The sequence below is a fragment of the Garra rufa genome, chromosome 14 (assembly GCF_049309525.1).
Source record: "Garra rufa chromosome 14, GarRuf1.0, whole genome shotgun sequence".
Taxonomy (NCBI): domain Eukaryota; kingdom Metazoa; phylum Chordata; class Actinopteri; order Cypriniformes; family Cyprinidae; genus Garra; species Garra rufa.
This window is the reverse complement of record NC_133374.1, coordinates 32,307,068-32,333,432: the sequence shown is the minus strand read 5'-3', so window position 1 is coordinate 32,333,432 and position 26,365 is coordinate 32,307,068. Positions and strand designations below refer to the sequence as shown.

General features: G+C 36.6%; 1 protein-coding gene across 1 annotated transcript in view; it reads right to left on the bottom strand.

Annotated features, from left to right (window-relative positions):
- ptgir (prostaglandin I2 receptor) overlaps nt 1-13,047 on the bottom strand; it is a 56,603-nt gene extending 43,556 nt beyond the window's left edge. The window contains exon 1 of the mRNA XM_073818482.1: nt 12,223-13,047. Coding sequence (XP_073674583.1) covers nt 12,223-13,047 — 825 coding nt within the window. The remainder of the gene's footprint in view (nt 1-12,222) is intronic.
- Between the last annotated feature and the right edge of the window lie 13,318 nt (nt 13,048-26,365).

Sequence of the window (26,365 nt, the reverse complement as noted above, 5' to 3'; positions counted from 1 at the left end):
ACCAAATACACAAAATAATGTCCTTTTTAGAAGTGTCATATGACGCTTTAATAGCGGCTCCCTGATGCCCACAATTTATATACAGTGTAATTACCCAATGATATAATTGTGAGAGAAAGTATTAAATATAAGTATATATATTTTTCTGCCATCTGGTATTTATTCCTTTTAGGGGTTCCGAAGTACAGTGCATGTCATTTTCTTTCCTAATGTGGTATTCGGATTTGGCAGGTGGCGGGAATAGAGCCCAACCCTATTCCCAAACATCAAATATCTGTCTCCAAATGCTAGATAACATGACTGCATTTGTCAATGCGCTTCATCTGTTTTCTTTGAGGCGCAAGTAATTTATTATGTTGGAAAAAACAGTCACAGCAGCCTTCGCAGTTCCAGCAACTTTAATTTTTATTATTGATTCTTTGATGGTATTGTTCTCTTGAACACATGGGATGGAAACAATGCTTTATTTGAAAGATTCAAAGGTTAAATTTGTAACCCAAAAGAGGAATCAGTGAAAATTAAGTTTTGTGGTAATCAACATTGTAAGTGCTGTCAATTCAGCTTAACTAGAATTGAACCAGCAATATTGCTTTAAGGTCAACATGACATTAAAATCAATTTAACTTACTTTCAGAATACAGGTTTCAAGTCCTACTGTACTGATTATTCTAAAATATTTAAAAAAAAGTTGTCACATTGTCTTATTTTATTGTCTTTTCTTGGTAGCACCTTACAATAACAGTATGTGAATAATCATGTACTAATAGCTAAATCAAATATTACTTTTTTATGAACTAATAATGATTTAAGGTATGTGCTAATCAAGAATCATATGAATTTATGTGAGAATAACACCCACCTTGACTACATGTTTGTTATGTAATGTACCATTTAACACTTAGGGGAAAGTTTTCCCACATGAATTCATCTTACTCATGTCATAGTATGGTTTGTTTTTGATTAGTACTCACCATTAGGTCATATTAACAGTAATATTTAATTTAGGTATTAGTTCATGATTAATTATGTACTGTTATTGAAAAGTGTTATCGTTCCTCTTGAGATATCAAACGTGAATGTTTATTGACAAACCCACTTGTGTCATACCCAAAAACGGTCATAACAATGCGCTTGCAGACACATTTTGAGCAGCTCCATCTGCACACGGTTCAAGAAAGACAGATTGAGCACATGGCCTTATATTTAATAAAATCGAAATTAATTCTTTTCTCATAAAAGGAAGGGAAATTATAGTACCTCTGTATAATAAAATATACAATTACTCAGCCAGATCCAAAATTTCCTCCTACTGGAGTTTTAAAAGCACATTGGATAAAGGTCAAAGAGAACTCAAACAAACACAGTTTGTCTGTTTAACTTCGTGACATTTCTGCACACAATAATGAGTCACGCAATAATGCAATAAGACTGATGATGACTGCAAAAGCTATAAACGATAAAAGAGGGAAAAAAACATACTTGAGCCTAAACCTTTTAAACAGGTGGTGGCTTACAGTTACAGTGCTGAAATATTGCGTGTAAATGAAATTCAAGGTCTACTGTATCTTTATTGAGCAAACACTTAGGTCTGACAGCAGTTGCACAATAAATTAAATTCAGATGACAGAGTGATCAAAGGCAGCGTGTCATTTCCTGTTCTGTGTGATGTGGTAGATATCACCAGCTTTGGCAATGCCCAATGCCACGACTAGATTACTGTTAAAACTGCTCATATAGACACACGTGGGGGTTTCTTCTACTATGTGACCTTTTGTACTTTTAGAAAATAAACCCCTTTTAAACACACTCTTTACACTTTCACATTTAATTTTAACACTAACAATATTCAACCGTTTATAAATGAGTTTATATGCACTGATGGAAATTTTACAGTAAAACAGTAAAATAAATTTTCTAGCTAATTTTCTAGCTAGACTTTTATGCAGCCAACAAATTATTGCTTTTTTTTGGAAATGACAGATATATACACTGTTGTTAAAAAGTTTGGCATCAGTAATATTTTTAATGCTTATTAAAAAAGTATCTTATGCTCATCAAGTTTATTTGATCAAAAATACAAAAAGTGATCACGTAATTCTTCAGAAATCATTCTAATATGCTGATATATTATTAATATTGGAAACAGTTGTGCTGCTTAATATTTTTTGGAACCTGTAATACTTTTTCAGGATTCTTTGATAATTAGCATGTTAAAAAGAACAGCGTTTATTCAAAATACTGTAGAAATCACTTTACTATCACTTTTTATCAATTTAATACATCCTTGCTGAATAAAGGTATTGATTTCTTTCAAAGACAGTAGTGTATATTGTTACAAAAGATTTCTATTTTAAATAAATGCTGTTCTTTTTCATTTTTTGTTCATCAAAGAATCCTAAAAAAAAGCATCACATGCTCCAAAAAATATATATTAAGCAGCACAACTGTTTCCAACACTGATAAAAAAATCAGCATATCAGAATTATATTTTAAAATGGAAAATCGCTATTTTTAATTTTAGATTTTTTAATCAAATAAATCCAGCAGAGCAGAAAAAACTTCTTAAAAAATGTAAAAATTTTACTGATCCCAAAGTTTTGAATGGCATATATATATATATATATACAGTGCCTTGCAAAAATATTCATACCCCTTCATTTTTTTCACATTTTGTTTTGTTGCAGCATTATGTTAAACTGCTTTAAATTACTTTTTTTCCACATCAATCTACATTTCACACACCATAATGACAAAGCACAAAACAACTTTGCAAATTTATTAGAAATAAAAAACTGAAAAAATACCGTTGCATAAGTATTCATACCCAAGTATTTCTGGGACACTCGAAATTTAGCTCAGGAGCATTCATATTGCTTCTAGATGTTACTACACTTCGAGTGGAGTTAAACTGTGGCAAATTCATTTGAATGAGTATGATTTAGAAAGGCACACACCTCTCAGAAAAGGTCTAACAGCTGAAAATGCATATCAGAGCAAAAACCAAGTCCTGAGGTCAAGATAACTGCCTGTAGAGCTCATTGACAGACTTGCGTTAAGGCAATGATCTAGAGAAGAGTTCAGAAAAAAATCTGCTGCACTGAAGGTTCACAGAAGCATGTCGCCTCCATTATCCATAATGGAAGACGATTGGAACAACTAGGACTCTAGAAAATGTCTGCCAGCCCCCATCCAAGCTGACAGAGCTTGAGAGGTGAAAAGGTGAGGCAAAGAATGGCAGATAATTGCCAAATGCAGATGTGCAAAGCTTGTCACATCATACCCAAAAACACTTGAGGCTGTAAAGGTGCTTCAACTATGCACTGAGTTAAGGGTATGAATACTTATGCAATGTACTTATTTCAGTGTTTTATTTTTAATAAATTTGTAAAATTTGCCAATCTGTTTTTATTGTAATCTTTGTCATTATTATGGTGTATGGAGTGTGACCCTGGACCACAAAACCAGTCATAAGGTTAAATTTGACAAAACTGAGATTTATACATCATATGAACGCTCAATAAATAAGCTTTCTATTGATGTATGGTTTGTTAGGATAGGACAATATTTGGTCGAGATACATCTATTTGAAATCAGAAATCTGAGGATGCAAAAAAATCATAAAGACTGAGAAAATCACCGTTAAAGTTGTCCAAATTAGGTTCTTAACAATGCATATTACAAATCAAAAATTACATTTTGATATGTGTACAGTTGGAATTTTACAAAAAATCTTCATGGAACATGAACTTTACTTAATTTCTTAATGATTTTTGGCATAAAAGAAAAATCAAAAATTTTGACCCATGCAATGTATTTTTGGCTATTGCTACAAATATACCCCAGCGACTTAAGACTGGTTTTGTGGTCCAGGGTCACATATATATATATATATATATATATATATATATATATATATATATATATAAAGGCAGCTGTGTGTAGCAATTAGAAAAAATATTTGATATCTTTTAGTTTCCCTCTGAAATATAAGTGTCTGCAGTTGAAAAACTCCCACTTATTAGGGTTTAAATGTTCTAATATATAATCTATATAAATAAAATATCATATAAACCCATACACACTGGCCCTTGTCGTCTACTAAATCAGCAAAATACATCAACCAGCTCTTGTCCGATATTGTGACAGTTCCTTCCTCCTTTATCTCCTTCTGCATGCAGCCTCTCTAACAGAAAATGTCCAGCTGTACCCTGTGCTTGTTTTGAATTGAGACGTGCATTGCCGTTTAATGTTACAGAGGTTATATATGACATTTGGGTGGGTGCAAATACATGTCATTCTGAGTCTGTGTGTATGGAAAGAAAATCACAATGGTCGGGTTGTGTAAACTATTTGCTTTGGATAAAGTATCTAGTGTTTATTTCAGGCGACAAACAAAGCATCTCATGAGATAAAGGAAATACCATTAGTGTGATCTGTCATCTTTCAATATACTGCAGAGAGTGTATGCCGAAGTCTACAAAACGGCTGGGAGGTCACGACAAAGATGCAAAATACAAGAGAAAAAGAGTTTAAAGTGGGCTGTCAATTTAATGCATTAGGGCCAAATTTACTAAACAGGGCAAATTAGCCTGAGATCGTAATCCCATAGAAGTGCCGATGGGAGTGGAAATTTCTATGGGTGATTGATTTAGTGACAATGCGCAAAAGAAAGAAAACAGACGCAGCCAGCGCTTTTCCATAATAATCAACGCAATCTACCAAGAGCAGTGCATATAAGCAACTATTGAAGCCATGTCAACTATAAATGCTTTTTTGGCCATTCAATTTTGGCACAAATACCAGTAAATTGCATGCTTTATTTAAATACTCCCCTACCATACATTTGCATGCGAAAGAATCTGTGAAAATTTGAATAATTAAAAAAAAAGATTAGAGTGATCATACAATATGCATGTTATTTTTTATTTAGTATTGTCCTGGGTAAGATATTTTACATAAAATCTGTTTACATATAGTCTACAAGAAGCTGAAATTATTAAAATAACCCCCTTTCACAAACCCAAAAGTTTGTGAACCCTTGGTTCTTAAAACTGCAGGTGTGGTTACCTGGATGATCTATGACTGTTTTTTTGTTTTGTGATGGTTGTTCATGAGTCCCTTGTTTGTTCTGAACAGTTCACCTGAGCACTTTTCTTCAGAAAAATCCTCCAGGTCCTGCAGATTCTTCCGTTTTCCAGCATATTTTGCATATTTGAACCCTTTCTAGCAGTGACTGTGTGATTTTTAGATCCATCTTTTCACACTGATGACAACTAATGCCGAGCTCAGACTGCACGATTTTCAAAGCAATGGCGTCACAGATGTTTTCACACTGCATGACTATCTGGGGTAGCATTCCGTCACTGCTGTGTTCACTGCTGTGATGGACTTTACAATAGGAAGAATCGCCGACAACTTTGTCCCGTTCTGCAAACTACGTCTCACAACCAAACACACGCGAGAAGTGACATAGAAACAACGCGAGGTCAGGCGTGCAAGTTCTCACGTGAGACTGGGATTATTATATAAAAAAATGGTAGCCCGCAAGAAGCTTGTCATACAAATTGCATGTGCACTCATTTGCAGCGAAAAGAAAAGAAGCGAAGCTATGCTTGTTGATATTGTGGTCTAATACCTTCGTAACTCCTCCCCCAACTTCCCGCTGGCCTGGATGTTGCTGTCTCATTGGCTGTAGGTAATCGCCCATGTGATTTTCAGTCAGATCACCTTTCACACGGCATGATTCTCTCAGATCGCGTCTTTGATAGTTCACTCTGTGTGATTGTCACTCACGTGAACGAGCACCGATTTGCCTGTGATTTCGGGCATTTGTCGGCGATTTCTCAAAACCTGTCGGCGAGTCAAAATCGGGGCTAAAATCATGCAGTCTGAACTCGGCATAAGGGACTCAAACATAACTATTAAAAAAGGTTCAAACATTCACTGATGCTCCAGAAAAAATCACAATGCATTAAGAGCCAGGGGTGAAAACTTTTGAACAGGATGAAGATGCCAAAATTTTTCTTATTTTGTTGAAATTTTTTTTTTTCCATTTAGTACTGCCCTTTGGAAGATACTTGCAAGTTTCCCAGAAGACAAATTAAGTACAATATATTTAAATTGTACTTCCATTTGTACATTGTGTTTTCTTTTGGAGCATCAGTGAATGTTTGAACCTTTTTTAATAGTGTTTGAGTCTCTTAGTTGTCCTCAGTTTGAAAAGATGGATCTCAAAATCATATAGTCACTGCTGGAAAGGGTTTAAATATGCAAAAGATGCTGGAAAGCTGAAGAATCTGCAGGACCTGGAGGCTTTTTCTGAAGAACAGTGCTCAGTTTAACTGTTCAGAACAAACAACCATCACAAAACAAAACAAAACAAAACAAAACAAAAAACAGTTGTAGATCATCCAGGCAACCACACACAGTATTAAGAACCAAGGGTTCCCAAACTTTTGAAGGGCGTTGTTTTAAAAATTTCAGCTATTTTTTTTTGTCTTGTGGACTATATGTAAACATCTTTTATGTAAAATATCTTACTCAGGACAGTACTAAATAAAAAATAACATGCATTTTGTATGATCTCTCTTATTTTAAATTATTCACATTTTCACAAGGGGTTCCCAAACTTTTGCATGCCACTGTATTTAGCATCTAACAGGAATCTCTTACAAATGCATTTGTGATAAGGTCAGCTGTAAAAATAACTCTGTCCATGCCTTTTCATCGCAAATTTTTAATAGTGTGTTCAGTAAATCCTAAAAGCAGTTTTTTAATGCCAAACAGGTTTGCGATGACACAATCTGTTAGTAAATCTGGCTCATAATGTGATTAATTATAAAAAAAAATGCATACATTTAAAGGAACACTCCACTTTTTTTGGAAATAGGCTCATTCTCCAACTCCCCCCGAGTTAATAAGTTGAGTTTTACCGTTTTGAAATCCATTCAGCCGTTCTCCTGTTCTGGCGATATCACTTTTAGCATAGCTTAGCATAGATCATTGAATCCTATTAGACCAGTAGCATCGCGCTCAAAAATGACCAACGAGTTTCCATATTTGTTCTATTTAAAACTTGACTCTTCTGTAGTTATATCGTGTACTAAGACCGGTGGAAATGCAAAGCTGCGAGTTTCTAGGCTGATAAGATTAGGAACTACACTTCCATTCCGGCGTAATAGTCAAGGAGCTAGTTTAGCATTTGCACATGTGCTGCGTGGTATTACTGCTCCTGCTTCAGCCATATTCAGCCATATGACTATTACGCCGGAATGGGAGTGTAGTTCCTAATCTTATCAGCCTAGAAAATTGAAGCTTTGCATCTCCATTGGTCTTAGTACACGATATAACTACAGAAGAGTCAAGTTTTAAATAGGACAAATATCGAAACTCGTTGGTCATTTTTGAACGCGATGCTATTGGTCTAATAGGATTCAATGATCTATGCTAAGCTATGCTAAAAGTGATATCGCCAGAACAGGAGAACGGCTGAATGGATTTCAAAACGGTAAAACTCAACTTATTAACTCGGGGGGAGTTGGAGAATGAGCCTATTTCCAAAAAAAGTGGAGTGTTCCTTTAATAATATTCTCTGGCCATCGCTTGACAGCCTTAGCTATAACTTTCATTAGAGGTAATCTTTGTAAATCCTAATGCAAATATGAGCAAGCTAGCATCACTTACTAAAATACAGATAATTAGGGTATTATACCTAAAACGATTTAGAAAAACAAAACTGATTTTGTCTATTCAAAAAACACTACCAATCTATTTTAAACTGCTGTAGAGAAAAAAACAGGGTTAGTCTAATCCAGTCTTCCAGGGTTGTCAAGTTCGAAACGTGCATCAAAATTAAAAGCCAACGACGACAACTGGTAAAATAACACATCAACCGGCATTTGGAATACAATCCAAAAATAATAGCCTTTGTTATGTAATACATGTCCCAGCTCCCCCGCAGCAGGTACACGCCCAGTAATTGCTAGAGGCAATTCAAAGACTACAACAAAACCTCACCTACAGCTCAATGAATGGGTTAAAGAAGGTAAATATGTGTTATGTTTCACTGCAGGTGGCTGATTTGTAAAATGCAGACTCTTGTTTAGTCACTCACATAAAATAAATGATTAGTATGTGATAGCATGAGGCGATGTAAAGGCAAAAGATTTTGTGTCTTATGGGGATCTTTAACTCTGAGAGCTTAGACTAAACAACTGTGAATACTTTGCTGCTAAATTGCAAAGATAGCCTACATGACCTTTTAAAGCAGAATCATTTGTTTTAAAAGCAATTACAGCTCAAGCATGACTATTTGCAATCTACCGCATCCATTTAAAATGATGACAAGGGCTGGGAAAGTGCATTCACATGGACAGAGATTTACAGCAACAAAGACAGCAGACATCATCATTTTAATGAGGTGCTGATTTCCAACACCACACGACTATTGGTGATGTGACAAAGTTAATCAAAGTTCAACTTTATGCAAATGAGCAGTGACATAAATGCAATAACTACCAATGCAATTTGCATCTAGTTGACTTAAATGCATTTGCTGGAAATGCTTAAATGCATGCATTGGCTCAAAGTCACCAGCAAAGTGACTCATTGAAAGGTCACTCAAAATGTTTTTTTGAAAACAAAAGCTTAAAAAAAAAAAGGAAACAAAATTTTCCATGATGTGTGTTAGAATATGTGACCCTGGACCACAAAACCAGTCATAAGGTAAAATTTTACAAAACTGAGATATATACATCATATGAACGCTCAATAAATAAGCTTTCTATTGATATATGGTTTGTTAGGATAGGACAATATTTGGCCGAGATACATCTATTTGAAAATCTGGAATCTGAGGGTGCAAAAAAATCAAAATACTGAGAAAATCACCTTTAAAGTTGTCCAAATTAAGTTCTTAACAATGCATATTACTAATCAAAAATTACATTTGGATAGGTTTACAGTAGGAATTTTATAAAAAATCTTCATGGAACATGATCTTTACTTAATTTCCTAATGATTTTTGGCATAAAAGGAAAATCAATAATTTTGACCCACACCATGTATTTTTGGTTATTGCTACAAATATACCCCAGCGACTTAAGACTGGTTTTGTGGTCCAAGGTCACATATGTGACCCTGTACCACAAAACTAGTCATAAGTAGCATGGGTATATTTGTTGCAGTGGGTCAAAATTATAGATTTTTCTTTTATGCCAAAAATCATTAGGATATTAAATAAGATTATGTTCCTTGAAGATACTTTGTATATCGCCTACAGCAAATATGTCAAAGCTTTATTTTTGATTGGCAATATGCATTTCTAAGAACTTTTAGACAGCTTTAAAGGTGAATTTCTCAATATTTTGATTGTTTTGCACCCTCAGATTCCAGATTTTCAAATAGTTGTATCTCGGCCAAAGGTCAAACTGACCTTTAGGACTGGTTTTGTGGTCCAGGGTCGAATCTAGTGACATCATGAACAGAGTCTGTGCATGGTAATGGTTGTTTTAAGTATGTGTTGGAATATATCAGTAATGGTTATTATTATAACAACAGCTTATTCTACCTCGTCATGTATCATCATTAAAGAATGCCTTTTGTAGTGATGGGCGTTTTCAAAACAATGCTTCACGAAGCTTCAAAACATTTACAAGTCTTTTGTTTTAAATTTGTGTTTTGAAGTTTGTTTCAGAATTGCCAAGTAACATGATTTTAGCAAATGAGGCTTTGTCATGTCAGTTTCGAACTTTGATGGTTCAAAACGTTCAGATGGCATTGATCTGGTAAACTGATGGAAGAGTGCTAATCGTTTTTAGCCAAAAATGTGTCAGTTTATTAATTAAGAGTTATTTTTTTTTATTTTAATTACATTTTAATTTAATAAAAAGCATTTGTGTGTAATTGACTAGTTAACATTGCCCAAAATGCTCTTCTGTGGGTTTTTACATAAACGCTTTATGACACAATGTTGTCAAATATTGGATTATGAGCGCTGTAAAGCCTCACAGGACAGAAAGATTTTCCTAAAACGCTGTTAGTTTCTTTACTATAGAGGAAATGAGAAACCATACCACTCACATACTCTGGTCTGGACCATTTTTTTAAAGATCCACACTCTTGGAAAGCACTTGACCAACAAAATTAAGAGGACCAGAACCTAACTGTGTTAGTTATACATGTTTGGGTTGCTTTTTTCTTTGGCTGCATTTACACCGTTTTAACCAGCAGGTGTTTTAAGTGCTTCAAAACACTGAATCATTTGGTAAGCAAATGGTTCAGTTGTTTCAAAGTTTTGAAAAGCTCAGTTTCTCCCATTTTTTAACCAACCATATGTTGTTTGACTTCAGAAAAAAGGAACTAAAACTGGCATTGCCCATAATGCTCTCCTGTGGTTTTTGACATAATAGCTTCATGGCACAATGTTGTCAAATTTTAGATTATGAGCGCTGTAAAACTTTACAGGACAGAAAGATTTTCTTACAACACTGTTAGTTTATTTACTATAGAGGAAATGAGAAACCATACCACTCACAAACTCTGGTCTGGACCATTTTATTAAAGATCTGCACCCTTGGAAAGCACTTGACCAATAAAATTAAGAGGACCAGAACCTAATTGTTGTAAAAAAAAAAAAGTCCCTGGAAAAGTAAAAAAGGCTAATGGTTTTTAACCAAAAATTGTGCCAGTTTTTATTAAGGTTCATTTTTATTATACTTAAATTTTAATTTCAAAACTTGTAGTATAATAGTATAAATCATTTGTAATCGGTTTGTAAAAGGTATAGTTAAACATGTTTAGGTTGTTTTTTTGTTTTTTTTGGCTGCATTTACACCGTTTTAACCAGCAGGTGTTTTAAGTGCTTCAAACCACTGAACCATTTGGTAAGCAGTTAGTTTATTTACTCTCGAGAAAATTTGAACTCATACCACTCACAAACACTGGTCTGGACCATTTTATTAAAGATCTGCACCCTTGGAAAGCACTTGACCAATAAAATTAAGAGGACCAGAACCTAATTGCTGTAAAAAAAAAAAAAAAAGTCTCTGGAAAAGTAAAAAAGGCTAATGGTTTTTAACCAAAAATTGTGCCAGTTTTTTTTTTTTTTTATTAAGGTTCATTTTTATTATACTTAAACGTTCATTTCAATACTTGTAGTATAATAGTATAAATCATTTGTAATCGGTTTGTAAAAGGTATAGTTAAACATGTTTAGGTTTTTTTTTTTTTTTTTGTTGCATTTACACTGTTTTAACCAGCAGCAGTTTTATACTTCAAAACAATGAATCATTTGGCGAGCAGATTCAAAATTTCGTAAAGCTTATTTTCTCCCATGTTTTAACCAACCTGATGTTGTTTGACTTCAGGAATGCTCTTCTGTGGTTTCTGACATAGAATCTTTATTGCACAATGTTGTCAAATTTTGGACTATGAGCGCTGTAAAGCCTCACAGGACAGAAATATTGGTCCCACTTTATATTAGGTGACCTTAACTTACATCAAAAAATAAGTACAATCTTCTTATTTTATCGCAAAACACTTTTGCTGCTACTGAGGTGGGATACTGGTAAGGTTAGGGACAGGTTTGGCGAAAAATAAAGATTCTTTATTGCCATCAATGGTTCCATGAAGAACCATAAACATCCATGGAGCCTTTCAAATGCAGAAAGGTTCTTTATAGTCGAAAACGGTTCTTTAGATTTTTAAAATGTCCTTCAAAATGGTTCTTTTAAGAACTGTTCACTGAAAGGTTCTTTGGGGAACCAAAAAAGGTTCTTCTATGGCATCACGGCAAAAACACCCTTTTGGAACTTTTATTTTTAAGAGTGTATTTTTAAGAGGTTTAAGGGATGGGTCAACAGTGTAATTATAAATGTTATAACAGAAATTAATTACATATGTAACTGCATGCAGGCATTCTTTAAAATACAAGTACAATGTAAAAACATGTATTCATATTAAAAGATTCATTTAAATGTAAGTACAGTGTAGTAGTTGAGGCCACCTAATATAAAGTGGGACCGAAAGATTTCCTAAAAATGAAAATGAGAACACATACCACTCACATACTCTGGTCTGGACCGTTTTATTAAAGATCCGCACCCTTGGAAAGCGCTTGACCAATAAAATTAAGAAGACCCGAACCACTGTAAAATAAGTCTCTGGAAAAGCTTTGAGCTAAAACAGAGTGATATAAAACACTAGAAAAAGTGTCATACTCACAGTCAGTGGCAAGGAGCAAATGACGAAGATGAAGGTCATGCAGGCCAACAGAAGTAAATGGTCCATTTCCTCTTCTCCTTGTCCAAACCAGGTGCTCAGCCTCCTCTTTCGTCCAGCCGACACCACCGAACCCCGACGCGTCAGCTGGCTCCGGTGCATACGGCACAGGCTGACGATAACCGAACCGTTGCACAAGAACACAATGGCGATGAGCAGTGCCATGAGCACGGCGTAGGACAGCGAGAAGAGCAATGTTCTCCTTTCTTCATCCTCACCCTCTCCTTCCGCCTCCATCTTGATGAAGCACCACGTGCCTGGGCAGTACTGCTTGTGCCGTCCGTATCCAAAGAACGGCAGCAAGCAGAAAATGAAGGTAAAGAGATAGATGAGGAAAAGGACGATCTTAGCGAAGCTGCGCCGTACGTGTTTGGAGTAGAAATACGGGTGACTGATGGCGAGGCATCGCTCCACTGCCATGGCGCACAGTATGAGCATAGAGGCCAAGCCGAAGAACGTCATGGCGAAGGCGAAGACTTCGCACAGCCACAAATCTCCCGTAAGACCTACCAGTGATTTTCGCTGGGCGTAGCAAATGAAAACCGGTGGACTGAGTAAACACGTTCCTAGCAGATCTGTCAAAGCCAGGCCTGTGACGAGAATGCAGAAAACTGAAGACTTGGTCCGACGCTCTTTCTGATGGACTCCCAGGATAGCCAAGGCTATTAGGTTGCCAACCACCCCAGCGATGAACATCACAGTGCTCATCACCGGATTCCCGTTCACATCGATATTGGTGATGTTCTCGCATGACTTGTTGGAAAGCATGTTCAGACGGTCCTGCCCTTGAACCCTGAGCTCAAGCACAGGGATCGGGCAATAGCGACTTTGTCTATTGTGAAAGACTTGCAGTTTCTTTTCTCAGAGAATCTGAAAAAACAGAAAGCATTTCTTCAGAATCAATATGTCTATCACAGACCCCACCCAGAGTTGTTCAATGAAGCATCTGATTATCACTTTTCTTCTTTTCCTGTGCAAATGTATTCATATCAAAACAGGAAATTAGAGCAGCATACATTGTCTACTGTTTTAAATAGCCTGTAGGCTTTATTTTAATTCATAGCTGTTTAGTTTGCTATTGCTTGTTAGTGGCAGATGTGTTTTCACAGAAAGGTATCTTCATTGTAGAGAGCATGTGTTTGGATAATTTGGATTTTCAAATATTTTATATGACTGAATAAACCTTAGGACATTCTTTTGCAAAAACGAAATACATTTTAACAGTCAACTCAGGTAAATCCAGCTCCTTGAGGTAGCAATTGCACATTGCTCTTATAATTAAAGATGCTTCACGATGCCATAGAAGAACCTTTTTGTCTAAATGGTTCCATAAAGAACCTTTAACATCTGAAGAACCTATGTTTCACAAAAGGTTCTTTGTGGCAAAAAAAATCTTCAGATTGTGAATAGGTAAGAAAGATGGTTCTTTGGAACCAAAATGGTTCTTCAATGGCATCCCTGTGAAGAACCCTTTAAAGCACCCTTATTTTTAAAAGTGTGTGCTGCGATTATTATTTGTGAGCCTGCACCACAAAACCAGTCATAAATAGCACGGGTATCATTGTAGCAATAGGCAACAAAATATTGTATGGATCAAAATTATCGATTTTTCTCGTATGCCAAAAATCATTAGGATATTAAGATCATGTTCCATGAAGATATTTTGTAAATATATATTAAAACCTAATTTTGGATTAGTAATATGGATTGCTAATAACTTCATTTGGACAAATTCAAAGGCAATTTTCCTGGTATTTAGGTTTTTTTGCACTCTCAGATTCCAGATTTTCAAATTGTTGTATCTCGGCTATTCATACATCAGTGCTTAGAAAGCTTATTTATTTTGACCGAGATACAACTATTTGAGAATTGTCAATCTGAGGGTGCAAAAAAATCTAAATACTGAACCTTTAAAGTTGTCCAAATTAAGTTTTAGCAATGCATATTACTTATCAAAAATTACGTTTTTATATATTTACAGTAGGAAATTTACAAAATATCTTCATGGAACATGATCTTAATATCCTAATGCTTTTTGGCATAAAATAAAAATCGAGATTTTTTTTACATTCAAATCTGGAAGTACACAAATATTTAGATTTTGTTCTATTTCTAGGTCACTAATAAAAAAATAAGCAAGTTTGACAATGTGAACTGCATTGAAAAGACTTGTTTCAGCTGAAGCATGAGATGCTCTTTGGATCGTTCTCGAATCAAGCTGAAGAACATGATCATCAGGGTTTATGCAAACTTGTGGAGTTAAACTTGAACATACCGAATAGTTTTGAAAATCATGTCAAGTGTTCAGTTGAACTTTTCACTCAAACTGCTATGCTGAGAATGCAGTTTGTTGTTTAAAATGAGAAAACAAGCGTTTCCACATGTGGTCTTAGATTTTTAAGGACCAATGTACAACTACACTCTTAAAAGAAGAGCATTTTTGTTGTTTAAATGGTTCCATAAAGAACCTTTAACATCTGATGAACCTTTCTGTTTCACAAAAGGTTCTTTGTGGTGAAAGAAGGTTCTTCAGATTATAAAAAGGTAAGAAAGAGATGGTTTCTTTAAAGAACCTTTGACTAAATAGTTCTTTGTGGAACCAAAAATTATTATTCTGTGGCATCGCTGTGAAGAACCTTTATTTTTAGGATGCTTTAGACTAGAGACTTAAATGAGTGCGCTTTGTGTATGATTTTAAACGTTTGTCATGTTTTATGTATCATTTATCAGCATTACGGATGTTTCTTTGCTGGACAACTGAATCACACAGCAGATATTTCATAACAACTAAGCTGTCATGACAATAAAGCATCAATATTGACTAACAAGTCAGTACGCACCTGTCCATGGAGTGTCCACTGCTGCGCTTGGCCATTCCTCCCGACCCCAACACTCACTAACCAACATAAATGGATTATTTCAGTCACTCCAAACATAATATTTAAAAGCGAAGTCGATATGATAGACCTTCAGGGTTCCGTTTCCTCAGTAGAGTTCTCTCGTTTAATTCATAAAGAGTTGTTAGTTTAGTTATTAGTCTGTTCAGTTCTGGCCAAACACGGGATTCCCGCGCAGAACAATTTTCGATTAGAGTTTATTCCGTCTGAAACCAAACAAAACTGTAAGAAACGCGCTGACTCTTCATTCCTCCCGCTCACTGAGAAGGTAGATTGGTAAGACTACTATAAGACTTCCCTCCTGTGGCTGACAAAGTAGCCGTGAGAAAAAATAGGAGGAGCATCTGACAGCTTTGTTCCTCCTCAGTTATTGAACGTGTGAATGATCTGCGTTACACACGCGTTGTTGACTGACAAACAGACCAGCGCATACATGCGGTAAGAATAAAGTGTATTTACTGAGTTGAAGTTTAGAATTTAGATCATGGTTATGCGTCATTCAATATCTTATTAAAATAAATTAGCTCAAATAGCGTACAATTTAGTTGTAATAACTAAAAATTGAAAATGATGATTGTATTATTTTCAAAAATACAATACCAATCTTAATACAAGACAATACAATACAAGTTTTAAAAAGTAAGATTGTTAATGTTTTTAAATAAGTCTCTTCTGCTTACCAAACCTGCATTTATTTTATCCAAAGTACAGCAAAAACAGTAATACAGTAATAAACAGCTCCTTCCGAAATCATTCTAATATGCTGATTTGCTGTTCAAGAAACTTTTCTTCTTATAATTATTATAATGAACATTTAAAACAGCTGAGTACATTTTATTTTCAGGATTCTTTGATGAATAGAAAGATCCAAAGATCAGCATTTATCTGAAATAAAATGTTATTGTAACATTATACACTATACCGTTCAAAAGCTTGAAGTCAGTATAATTTTTTTTTTTTTTTGGAAAGAAATTATAGAAATTAATACTTTTATTTATCAAGGATGCTTTAAATTGATCAAATGTGATGATAAAGACATTTATAATGTTACAAAAGATTTCTATTTTAGATTAATGCTGTTCTTCTGAACTTTCTATTCATCAAAGAAACCTGAAAAAACCTACTTAGCTGTTTTTAAAAAAAATAATAATAAAAAATAATAACAATAATAATAATAAATGTTTTTGAGCAGCAAGTCAGAATATTAGAATGATTTCTGAAGGATCATGTGACTAGAGTAATGATGCTAAAAATGTAGCTTTGAAATCACAGGAATAAATTATACTGTAAAACATATTCAAATAGAAAGCGGTTCTTTTAAATAGTAAAATATTTCAAAATGTTACTGTTTTTGTTGTACTTTGGATCAAATAAATGCAGGCTTGGTGAGCAGAGGAGGCTTCTTTTAAAAACATTAAAAATCTTACTGTTCAAAAACCTTCGACTTGTAGTGTATATTATGGAAATAATAATATAAAAAAAGTATATATTTAAAGTATATATAAAAAATATATATATTTATATATTCTTAAAAACATATGTAGATGTAAAGCATAATTCATTTATTATTTTTAAATGTAAAACATTTATAAAATCATATTAATATATAATACAATAAACATTAAAACATTTATATCTGTCTATTATATAAAGTTTTTTTTTTGGAGAATAGTTTTTTTTTCTGCTGCTGTGATATCCAGCTGTAAAATGCTTTTGGGTTCTAAATGACAGCATTATTTTTAAAATTGACCAAGATTTAAGACTTCCAAACTGCTTCAGTGGATCTGCGCTAACTCTGTTATGCAAAATGAGATCCTCAAAAATAACTGTGGTCAGACTGCAGTCCAAAATAAAATGAACTACATCAAACTCACATGCTTTTCATAATTGTCTATAGAGCATGCAGCATCCATTAATGCAAATGAAAACAACTCTAAGTCTGAAATTAGATAATGTTTGGGTGCATCTGTTGTGGCTTAGCCACATTGTGTGTGTGTGTGTGTGTGTGTGTGTGTGTGTGTGTGTGTGTGTGTGTGTGTGTGTGTGTGTGTGTGTATGTGTGTACCTGGTATTCATCACGTTGTGGGGACCAAATGTCCCCACAAGGATAGGAATACCAGTAGATTTTGACCTTGTGGGGACATTTCTCAGGTCCCCATGAGAAAACAGGCTTATAAATCATGCACAATGAGTTTTTTTGATAAAGTAAAAGTATGCACAATCTCCTGTGAGGGCTAGGTTTAGGTGTAGGGTAGGTGTAGGGCGATAGAAAATACGGTTTGTACAGTATAAAAACCATTACGCCTATGGAATGTCCCCATAAAACATGTAAACCCAACATGTGTGTGTGTGTGTGTGTGTGTGTGTGTGTGTGTGTGTGTGTGTGTGTGTGTGTGTGTGTGTGTGTGTGTGTGTGTGTGTAATGTATATGAGCATATATTTGAGTTGCCTGGGATGTTAATTGGTGCTGTCCATCAGTATGCATTATGAATATGTGAAAAGTAGCCTGGAGCCATGAGAAATAACTACACAGCACTTTATACAGGAAACAAATAGAATTTTTTTTTTTCCATAGACCTAATGGTCTGCGTTATCAACCCATCCCAAACACTTACATGTGTCTCTGTTTACAATTTCCCTGAGAGTATTAGTATCATATTCTCCTGTCCTCAAGATTGACCATGTTGATGTCGCCTTCAAATACAAAATGACTTCCGACAAAAATCTCCAATTGTTGTGTGCTTAAAAGAGTGCTTAATGTAGTACAGAAATGTACACTTGTAGTGTGCTTCAAATCTTAAAGTATATTTAAAAATTCTACTTGCCGGTAATATAATATTTATGAAATAAAAGGCCACTTAACTGCACTTAAAGAGAGTTCAAATGTCAAATTAAATGTTTTACTTTCAAGTCTTTTGTTGCGTTTACAGAAGTACACTTACTTTAATTCAGTGTGGTCACTAACATACTAAAGCACATGCTGTCATAAACTGTGTTTATGGAACGACGGATATGTAGATCACAGGAACAGAGTTTATTATAATCCAAAACCACAGGAAAATCCACACTGGGAACTAAGACACACTAAGAGACCCGACAGAGACACAATGCACAGACTTTGACATATGCAGCGTTCCAGGCAACCCGTTACTCATGTTTTTCCAACCTTCTACCTGTGAAAGTGCACCCGAAGGGCAGTCAAACCCGTGACTTCCCACTCGTGAACTCGTACTAGATCGATGTACTCCCAGTTCTGAGTTCTGAGGTGACATAGCCTGCGAAACCACTATGTCAGCACCTACGGGTGCAGTGTTTATGCAAGTGGTACACAGTGAAAAAATAGACTTTAGGACAATATAACGTTGCAAACAAATGAATAATAATGTAATAATAATAAATGTGCTCCGGCAGTTTGGGTTACTTGCCTGGAACGCTACAAAGTCGTGAGTCATGATTTGAAGTCGTGATTTATGAGCTCAACATTAAATACATGGGGTAATCAGGGGAACACAGGTGAACAGAATGACTAATTAGACTAAACATGGACAGGAACATGATCAAATAAGGGCACACAGGAACAAAAACGGGGTAAAAACACTATAAAACAGGTCCATATTCCTGACATATCACCCTCCTCCTAGAAGAGGCTCAGGAGGAAGATGGACGACGAACAGATTCCAAGGTGGAGACGATGGAGAGAGGAGCCGAGGTGGAAACAGGAGGAGCCAGGGTGGATCAGACAAAGGAAGGAGCCAAGGAGACGACAGGAGGGACTTGGAGCAGGAGGAGCCAAGCGGGACACAGGCCACAGCCATGATGACGACCCATGGTGGAGCCGACGTGGGGAGGAGCCATGGAGGAGGAAGGGCTGACTACTCGAGGGGGCCGACCAACGCCGGCAGAGCAGGTGGCAGAGGAGCCCGAGGATGATCCGGAGGGCCAAGGTGTAGAGCCAAAAAAAATGGAGGAGCCTGACAGAGCCGGAGGAATGAAGGGACGAGGTGCAGCCAGAGGAGTGGAGTCCTGAGGCGCAGGATGGTCGACGACAGACCAAGGCAGAGCCAGAGGGACGAGGGAGCCCAGTGGAGCCAGTGGACTGCTGGGCAACGGCGGAGAGGAGGGAGCTAGAAACTATGGTGGAGATAGGGGATCCTCCAGCCATGATGTTAATGGAGACTGGCAGACTCGCTGTGAGCCCACCCCACAGATGGTGGGCTAAAGGGTAGGAGGAGGGGCTGCCAGACGACAGCGAAGGAGGATGCAGGAGCGAGCATTTGTGAGCCTTTGGGCTATCGGGGCTGCCCTTTGGAAACAGAAACCCTCTTTTGGCAGGACTTACGAACAGAGTCTCTCTTTGGGCTGGACTTGGAAACAGGAGCCCTCTCTGGACTAAACTCAGGAACGGTAGCCCTCTCTGGGCTGGACGGGGAAACAGGAGCCCTCTCTGTGTTAAACTCAGGAACGGTAGCCCTCTCTGGGCTGGACGGGGAAACGGGAGCCCTCTCTGTGTTAAACTCAGGAACGGTAGCCCTCTCTGGGCTGGACGGGGAAACGGGAGCCCTCTCTGTGTTAAACTCAGGAACGGTAGCCCTCTCTGGGCTGGACGGGGAAACGGGAGCCCTCTCTGTGTTAAACTCAGTAACGGTAGCCCTCTCTGGGCTGGACGGGGAAACAGGAGCCCTCTCTGTGTTAAACTCAGGAACGGTAGCCCTCTCTGGGCTGGACGGGGAAACAGGAGCCCTCTCTGTGTTAAACTCAGGAACAGTAGCCCTCTCTGGGCTGGACGGGAAAACAGGAGCCCTCTCTGGACTAAACTCAGGAACGGTAGCCCTCTCTGGGCTGGACGGGGAAACAGGAGCCCTCTCTGTGTTAAACTCAGGAACGGCAGCCCTCTCTGGGCTGGACTGAGTGGGTGTGGTAGCCGTCTCTCGCACCTGGTTTGACAGACTGCATAGCTCTGGCTCCACGGCGTTTCTCAGCTCGCTCCTTGATTTGATGGCTCGTTGGTCGTGGCAGGCTCCAGCTCTCTGTCATTGGTGGGCTCAGGCTGATGCACTGCACCATGTGGAGATTGTGGGCTGGGCTCTGGGTCGGGAGTGGAACTGGCGAGATCCTCCTGGACACAGATGGTGAACGGAGATCTGTTTCTCGCCAGTGTCCACTCCACAAAGACAGCAAAGTCCTCTCAAGGGCTATCTTTTGTTAGCCGTGGCCTAACGGTTAGAGAGTTGGACTTGTAACCCAAAGGTTGCGGGTCTCAGGTCCGGCGGGGATTGTAGGTGGGGGGAGTGAATGTACAGCACTCTCTCCACCCTCAATATCATGACTGAGATGAGTCCCTTGAGCAAGTCACCGAACCCCCAAATGCTCCCCGGGCGCCGCAGCAATAGCAATATGGTTGCCTATTGCTCCGGGTGTGTGTTCACGGTGTGTGTGTGCACTTGGATGGGTTAAATGCAGAGCACAAATTCCAAGTGTGGGTCACCATACTTGGCCTCACGTCACCTCCTTTCCTTTCCTTTATTAAGAATATATGTGACCCTGGACCGCAAATCCAATTGAAAGCGTCAATTTTCTAAAAGTTGAATAAATAAGCTTTCCATTAATGTATGGTTTGTAAGAATAGAACAATATTTGGCCGAAATACAGCTATTTGGAAATCTGGAATCTGAGAGTGCAAAAAAATCTAAATACTGAGAAAATTGCCTTTGAAGTTGTCCAAAAGAAGTTTTTAGCAATGCACATTACTAATTAGGGCCCGAGCCCAAAAGGGCGAAGGCCCTATTGTTTTTCTAAGGATTATTATTATTATTATTATTTTTTTTTCAATGTTTTGGGTGATTTTGGGGCCCTTAACATACACGAAAACTCTTGAAAATTTGCACACACATTGGAACCTGCGGCCATCAGGGCCGGACAGACTTTGACATGGGGGGGGTCACCTGGGGGGGGCGTGGCACACCGTCAAAAATTGCGACTTTTGAGGGACTCTGGAGCGCACACCAATTGATCTACAGTCACCAAAATTCATACACATATAGACCTCATCGGGCCGACCAACTTCCGTGCTCACAGTCCGTGCTTCACCAAACAGGAAGTCAGCTATTCAGGGATGTCTAAAAAGCGCATGCAATGGAATTTGAAATACTCCTCCTAGACCTTCCAACCGATGGCCACCAAACTCGGTCAGCATGATCTCAAGACATTGGGGACGCAAAATTGCCAGGGGATTTTTGATATCTCGAACGGTTTGGCTGTGGCGGGGCGACAAAGTTATGGCGAGAAATGAGAAACAGGAAGTGTCTAATTACTTTAACACACTTTGTCTGATTTTGACCAAACATCAGCAGTTTGTTCATCTTATGATGCCGATCACAGAGATGTGACTATTAGGAGTCAAAGTTATAGCGCCACCAACTGGCAACACAAAGCGCAACGTTTTCTAAATGCTTTTAAATCAACCTCTTAATTTTACTCAATTTGCTTCAAACTTCATCTCAATAATGTTGAAACACTGCCAATGAGAATCTGTGAATTGCCTTATCGATAACTTTTATCATGTTGCCATGGCAACGTGTCAAACTTTAACTTTAGCTTTTTGTGTTTTGAAGCCACTTAAAATACTCAGAATTTCATGAAACTTCACACACACATCTGTATTAATGATATTTAGACACTGATAAAAGCCCATAAATGGGCGTGGAGCAGGCGCTCCATAGCGCCACCTTTTGACAAAAGTTGGGGGTTTAGTTTGTCCTACAGTCACCAAACTCGGTACATATATTGATCTCATCAAGCCAGAAACATTTCTAATTTACACCCATTAGCTACGATCAACAGGAAGTCGGCTATTTTGATTTGAATGTGGATATTTGGAAAAATCAGGCTGTGGAATTTTATATACTTCTCTCAGGAAAACCAACCAATTCACACCAAACTTTTTTGACATGTTGCCAACATTCTGAAGATTCTAAATTGCGAGCAGATTTAGGATATCTTGAACGGTGTTGATGTGGTGATTGATTGAAATCGGAGTAAAACAAGATAGCCGTAATTTTATTATATCTTAAAAGTACAGCATCCAAAGTCTTTGAAACTTTTTTCATACAGACTACTAGTCATTCTGATCAGACACCGTTCATTTCATAATTATACAAAGATCTATGAATTAATGAAAATTAAAAAAACAAATCTGATCCCTCTCTGCTCTGCACTTATGTGTGTGCGTGGTAAGTGGGTGTGTGTTTTTTGAGTGTTAGGGTGAGAGTGGGGAGGGGGGATGGGTGGAAAGAGAGAGTCAGAGAGGAGGAGATAGAAGGGAATATTTAAACTCTTGGTTGTTTATTCATTAGGATGTGAATTAGGGCTGGGTATTGTGACCAATTTGGCAATTCGATTCGATTGTTATTTTTATGGTTTCGATTCGATTATATTCGATTCGATATCGATTAGCTATCAATATTTCATTTATAATGTTAGTTTTGCAGACATGGGATCCATATTTTGATATAAATCCTGGTAACTTAAAACTCCCCTACTTAAGTTTATTACTGAAATACACATCTACATTAATAATAGGGTGCACACAGTTGTTTATTTTAAACAACTTTTATTTTAAATGAATACTGTAACAAGAAGTCATAAATATGTGCATCCATTGTACACCATGTAAACAAACTGCAAAAAGCACATTACTGTAAAAAAATAAAAAGACTAAATGTGCAACAGTGAAATCTATTAAGAACTTCAAACATGTTTAAGAAATTTTTTTTTTTTCTAAATTCAAATCAGGCCCATCATAAAGCCCTTGTCTGCATATACAAAACATTCTAACTGTCCATAAAACTAACAGATCTTAACTAAAGCCTAATATTTTTTGATCACCAGATTTTTTCTTGCAAAAAATTTACACCCATTAGCTACAACCAACAGGAAGTCAGCTATTTTGATTTGAATGTGGATTTTTGGAAAAATATAGCTGAATGAATTCATATCACTCATAGCAGAATCAGACAGTGCACACCAAACTTTGTCAACATGATGCCAAGATACTGAAGATGTTAAAATGTGAACGGCTTTGGGATATCTTGAACGGTGTTGATGTGGTGATTTATGAAAGTAACAGTAAAAAAGATGGAGAGTTATTTCCATATATCTTTAAATTGCATTATTCTGACTCATCAAAACTTTTTACATATAAAGAACAAGAAATTCTTAGGAAATATGTGTAGTTTCAAAATGTTATCATGCTCAGAGGCCCCAAAAACATTAAAAGTGTCATATAAATTGTCAGATTAAAGCTCTAGTACCAGGGATGAACACTAGAGGTCCACATAAGATAAGGAATCGTTTGAACAATAATGCTATTTAGCTCATTCTCAGTGTATAAGAATGAAAATAATCCATAGAATCAGTTGATATATAATGTACTGTCAGTGTACTTTTACATAATTATTTTGTATAGGTGCTTAAAGAGCATTAAAATCTTTTTTTAATCTTTTAAGGAAAAATTATATGATTTATATACATATATACAATCTCACTGATAGAATAAAAAATCTTATAAGTATGACACTATACTGCTCAGTTCACTTAATTAGAATGAGAAACAAATACATCAACTAAGTTAATATGTATTTATTTTTAATATATTTGTTTATAATTATTTCACAGATGCTTATAGATCATTAAAATAATATTTAAAAATGGTTGTAGATCATAAAACATGGTAACTATTTAAAATAGGGTCTCTTTTGTTAACAATGGTTAATGAACTAACACACGAACGAACAACGAACAATATGTTTGTACTCGATTTTCTTCAAACTTCATCAGAATGATGTAAAAACACGGCCGATGAGAGTCTGTAAAGGCGTCTCTGATGCATCAAAAGCTGTTGCCATGGCAAATAAATAAAAATACAAAATACATTCAAATATTTGTTTCCTGTGTTTTTGAGGCAGATAGCGTGCCTAAGATTTCATTTTCCATTTTCCATTTTCCATTTTCCATTTTCAATTTTCAATTATTTATTATATATTTAAAGTGCAGCATCCGAACTCTTTGAAACTTTTTTCATACAAATAACTATTCATTCTGATCAAACACAGTTCATTTCATAATTATACAAAACTCCACGAATGAAAGAAAATTAAAAAACATATCTGATCTCACTCTGCTCTGCACTCTATGTGTGTGGTAAGTGGCTGAGTGTAAGGAGGGGTGATGGGTGGTAAGAGAAAGAGTCAGACAGGAGGAGAGACAGTTAGGGTTAGTCCAAAGGGTTACTGTGAATGCATGTGCCAACTGGGCACCGTTTTCCTGATGCTATCGGGATGGCGACTGCCAGACGGCGAGGGCCCGGTCAACGCTGCTTGCAGCTTTAATTAAAAATTAAGTTTTTATATATTTATGGTAGGAAATTTACAAAATATCTTCGTGGAATATGATCTTTACTTAATATCGTAATGATTTTGGCATTAAAACAACAACAACAACAACAACAAAAAAACTATTATTTTGACCCAGGGTCACATATATATTTTAAAAGTAGAGCTTTTCTCTTTGCATTATAGTTCAAAAACATCTGTTGAACCACATCTGTTTAGATCATATGTGTCTGTCGTCTGAGTCACTTTCAGGTGCTGATTACACGTTGTCGTTTGCTGTAGGCCTGTCTGTTCAAAGCCGACAGACTCGTGGCTGGAACTTGGTCTCGTCATACTCTAAACACTGCCAGACTGCTCTTAGCAAAACACGCGCACATTTTGAGTAGGTATGATTGATCGCTGAGGAATTTGTAGTGAGTATATGTTAATCAACCACATTTTTATTGGAAGCATTAAAAGTTTTCAGGTGGAAAAAAGGCTGATGATTAATTCAGACAGGCTGCATCATTTTTAAAGCTGCATTCAAAATCCACTTAGCTCTCATTACCAGAGCATGCAGGCTTCATAATCTAAAACACTGGGCATTTTAAATAAACAGAAGAGCAGCAGTCAGCACTTTGTGTCTCATGACTATGAAACCTCTGATAAGATCCTAGGAAACATTAAATATTACAGTAAATATCTCATTCATCCTTAAGTGTTACTGAAACTGTTGTGCAATCTCACGCTATATCACTATCAATCTCTCCAGGGTGTTTGTTTAAGCAAATGCAGATGGTTAACATTTTATACTTCATAACATAAGCATAGCAACTAACACACAATGACAAATGGCTCTACTGATCTCAGAGTTTTGCATACGGTCAACATAAGATGGTAAGCACTTCATTAAGGTGGCTGTCAAGTCAAGTCAGTATCTTATGTCCTATAGTTTTAAACAATTTTAATTCAACAGGAAATAGACAGAATCAATGATGCAAACTCCAAAAAATAAGGCAAATCTAAAATTCTGATATAAAGCCACTTTAGCAAAACTTAGCAAGAGCTCAGTGTTGATTTAATTCAGTTAAGTAACAGCTGTGACTCTGATCTTATGACACTGGTCTTACTTGTCATATGTAAACATAATGTTTGTGATGAGTGAGCCTGTTTTCCCTTCAATATAATCAAATTCATTTTAGATCTACTTTGACAGAGGCTCAGCTGCACAAGTGCCAACTTTGTCAGTCTCCAGCCAGAGTAAGGAAATGCAAGAAGTCAAAAGTTCAGCACAAAATACACTGGTGTTATGAGTGAGTCATTGAATCATTCATTTAACCAATTTGTTTAACTTCACTGAAGGCGGTGTATACACAAAGTCTTTTTCAACTGTTCATTTAGGCCAGTGCTGTTTTGGGGGCTTGCAGTTTTCAAAGTGCAAGTGTTTGAATATAATATTGTTATCATGCTAACGTATCAACTACAAAAACACATTTGAGAAAACGGTAGGCTAACGTTATGCACATATCCATTACATATCATGATGTCATGCACGTGTTTCGAGTTTATTGGTATTTGAGCAGGGTTAGTCTTTTTTTTTTTTTTACAAAGTGATATCGCCATCTACTGGCCTGGCATGAATAATACAGTGTTTTTATTAATTTTCACAGATCCGTGTGAATGGGGATCATTGTTGTCTGTACACAAAGCTTTTCAAAGACACAAGGAAAATTTTCATTCGAGCATCTGGTTATAGTATGCTAAATACACTACCAGTCAAAAGTAATTGAACAGTAAGATTTTTAATGTTTTTTAAAGAAG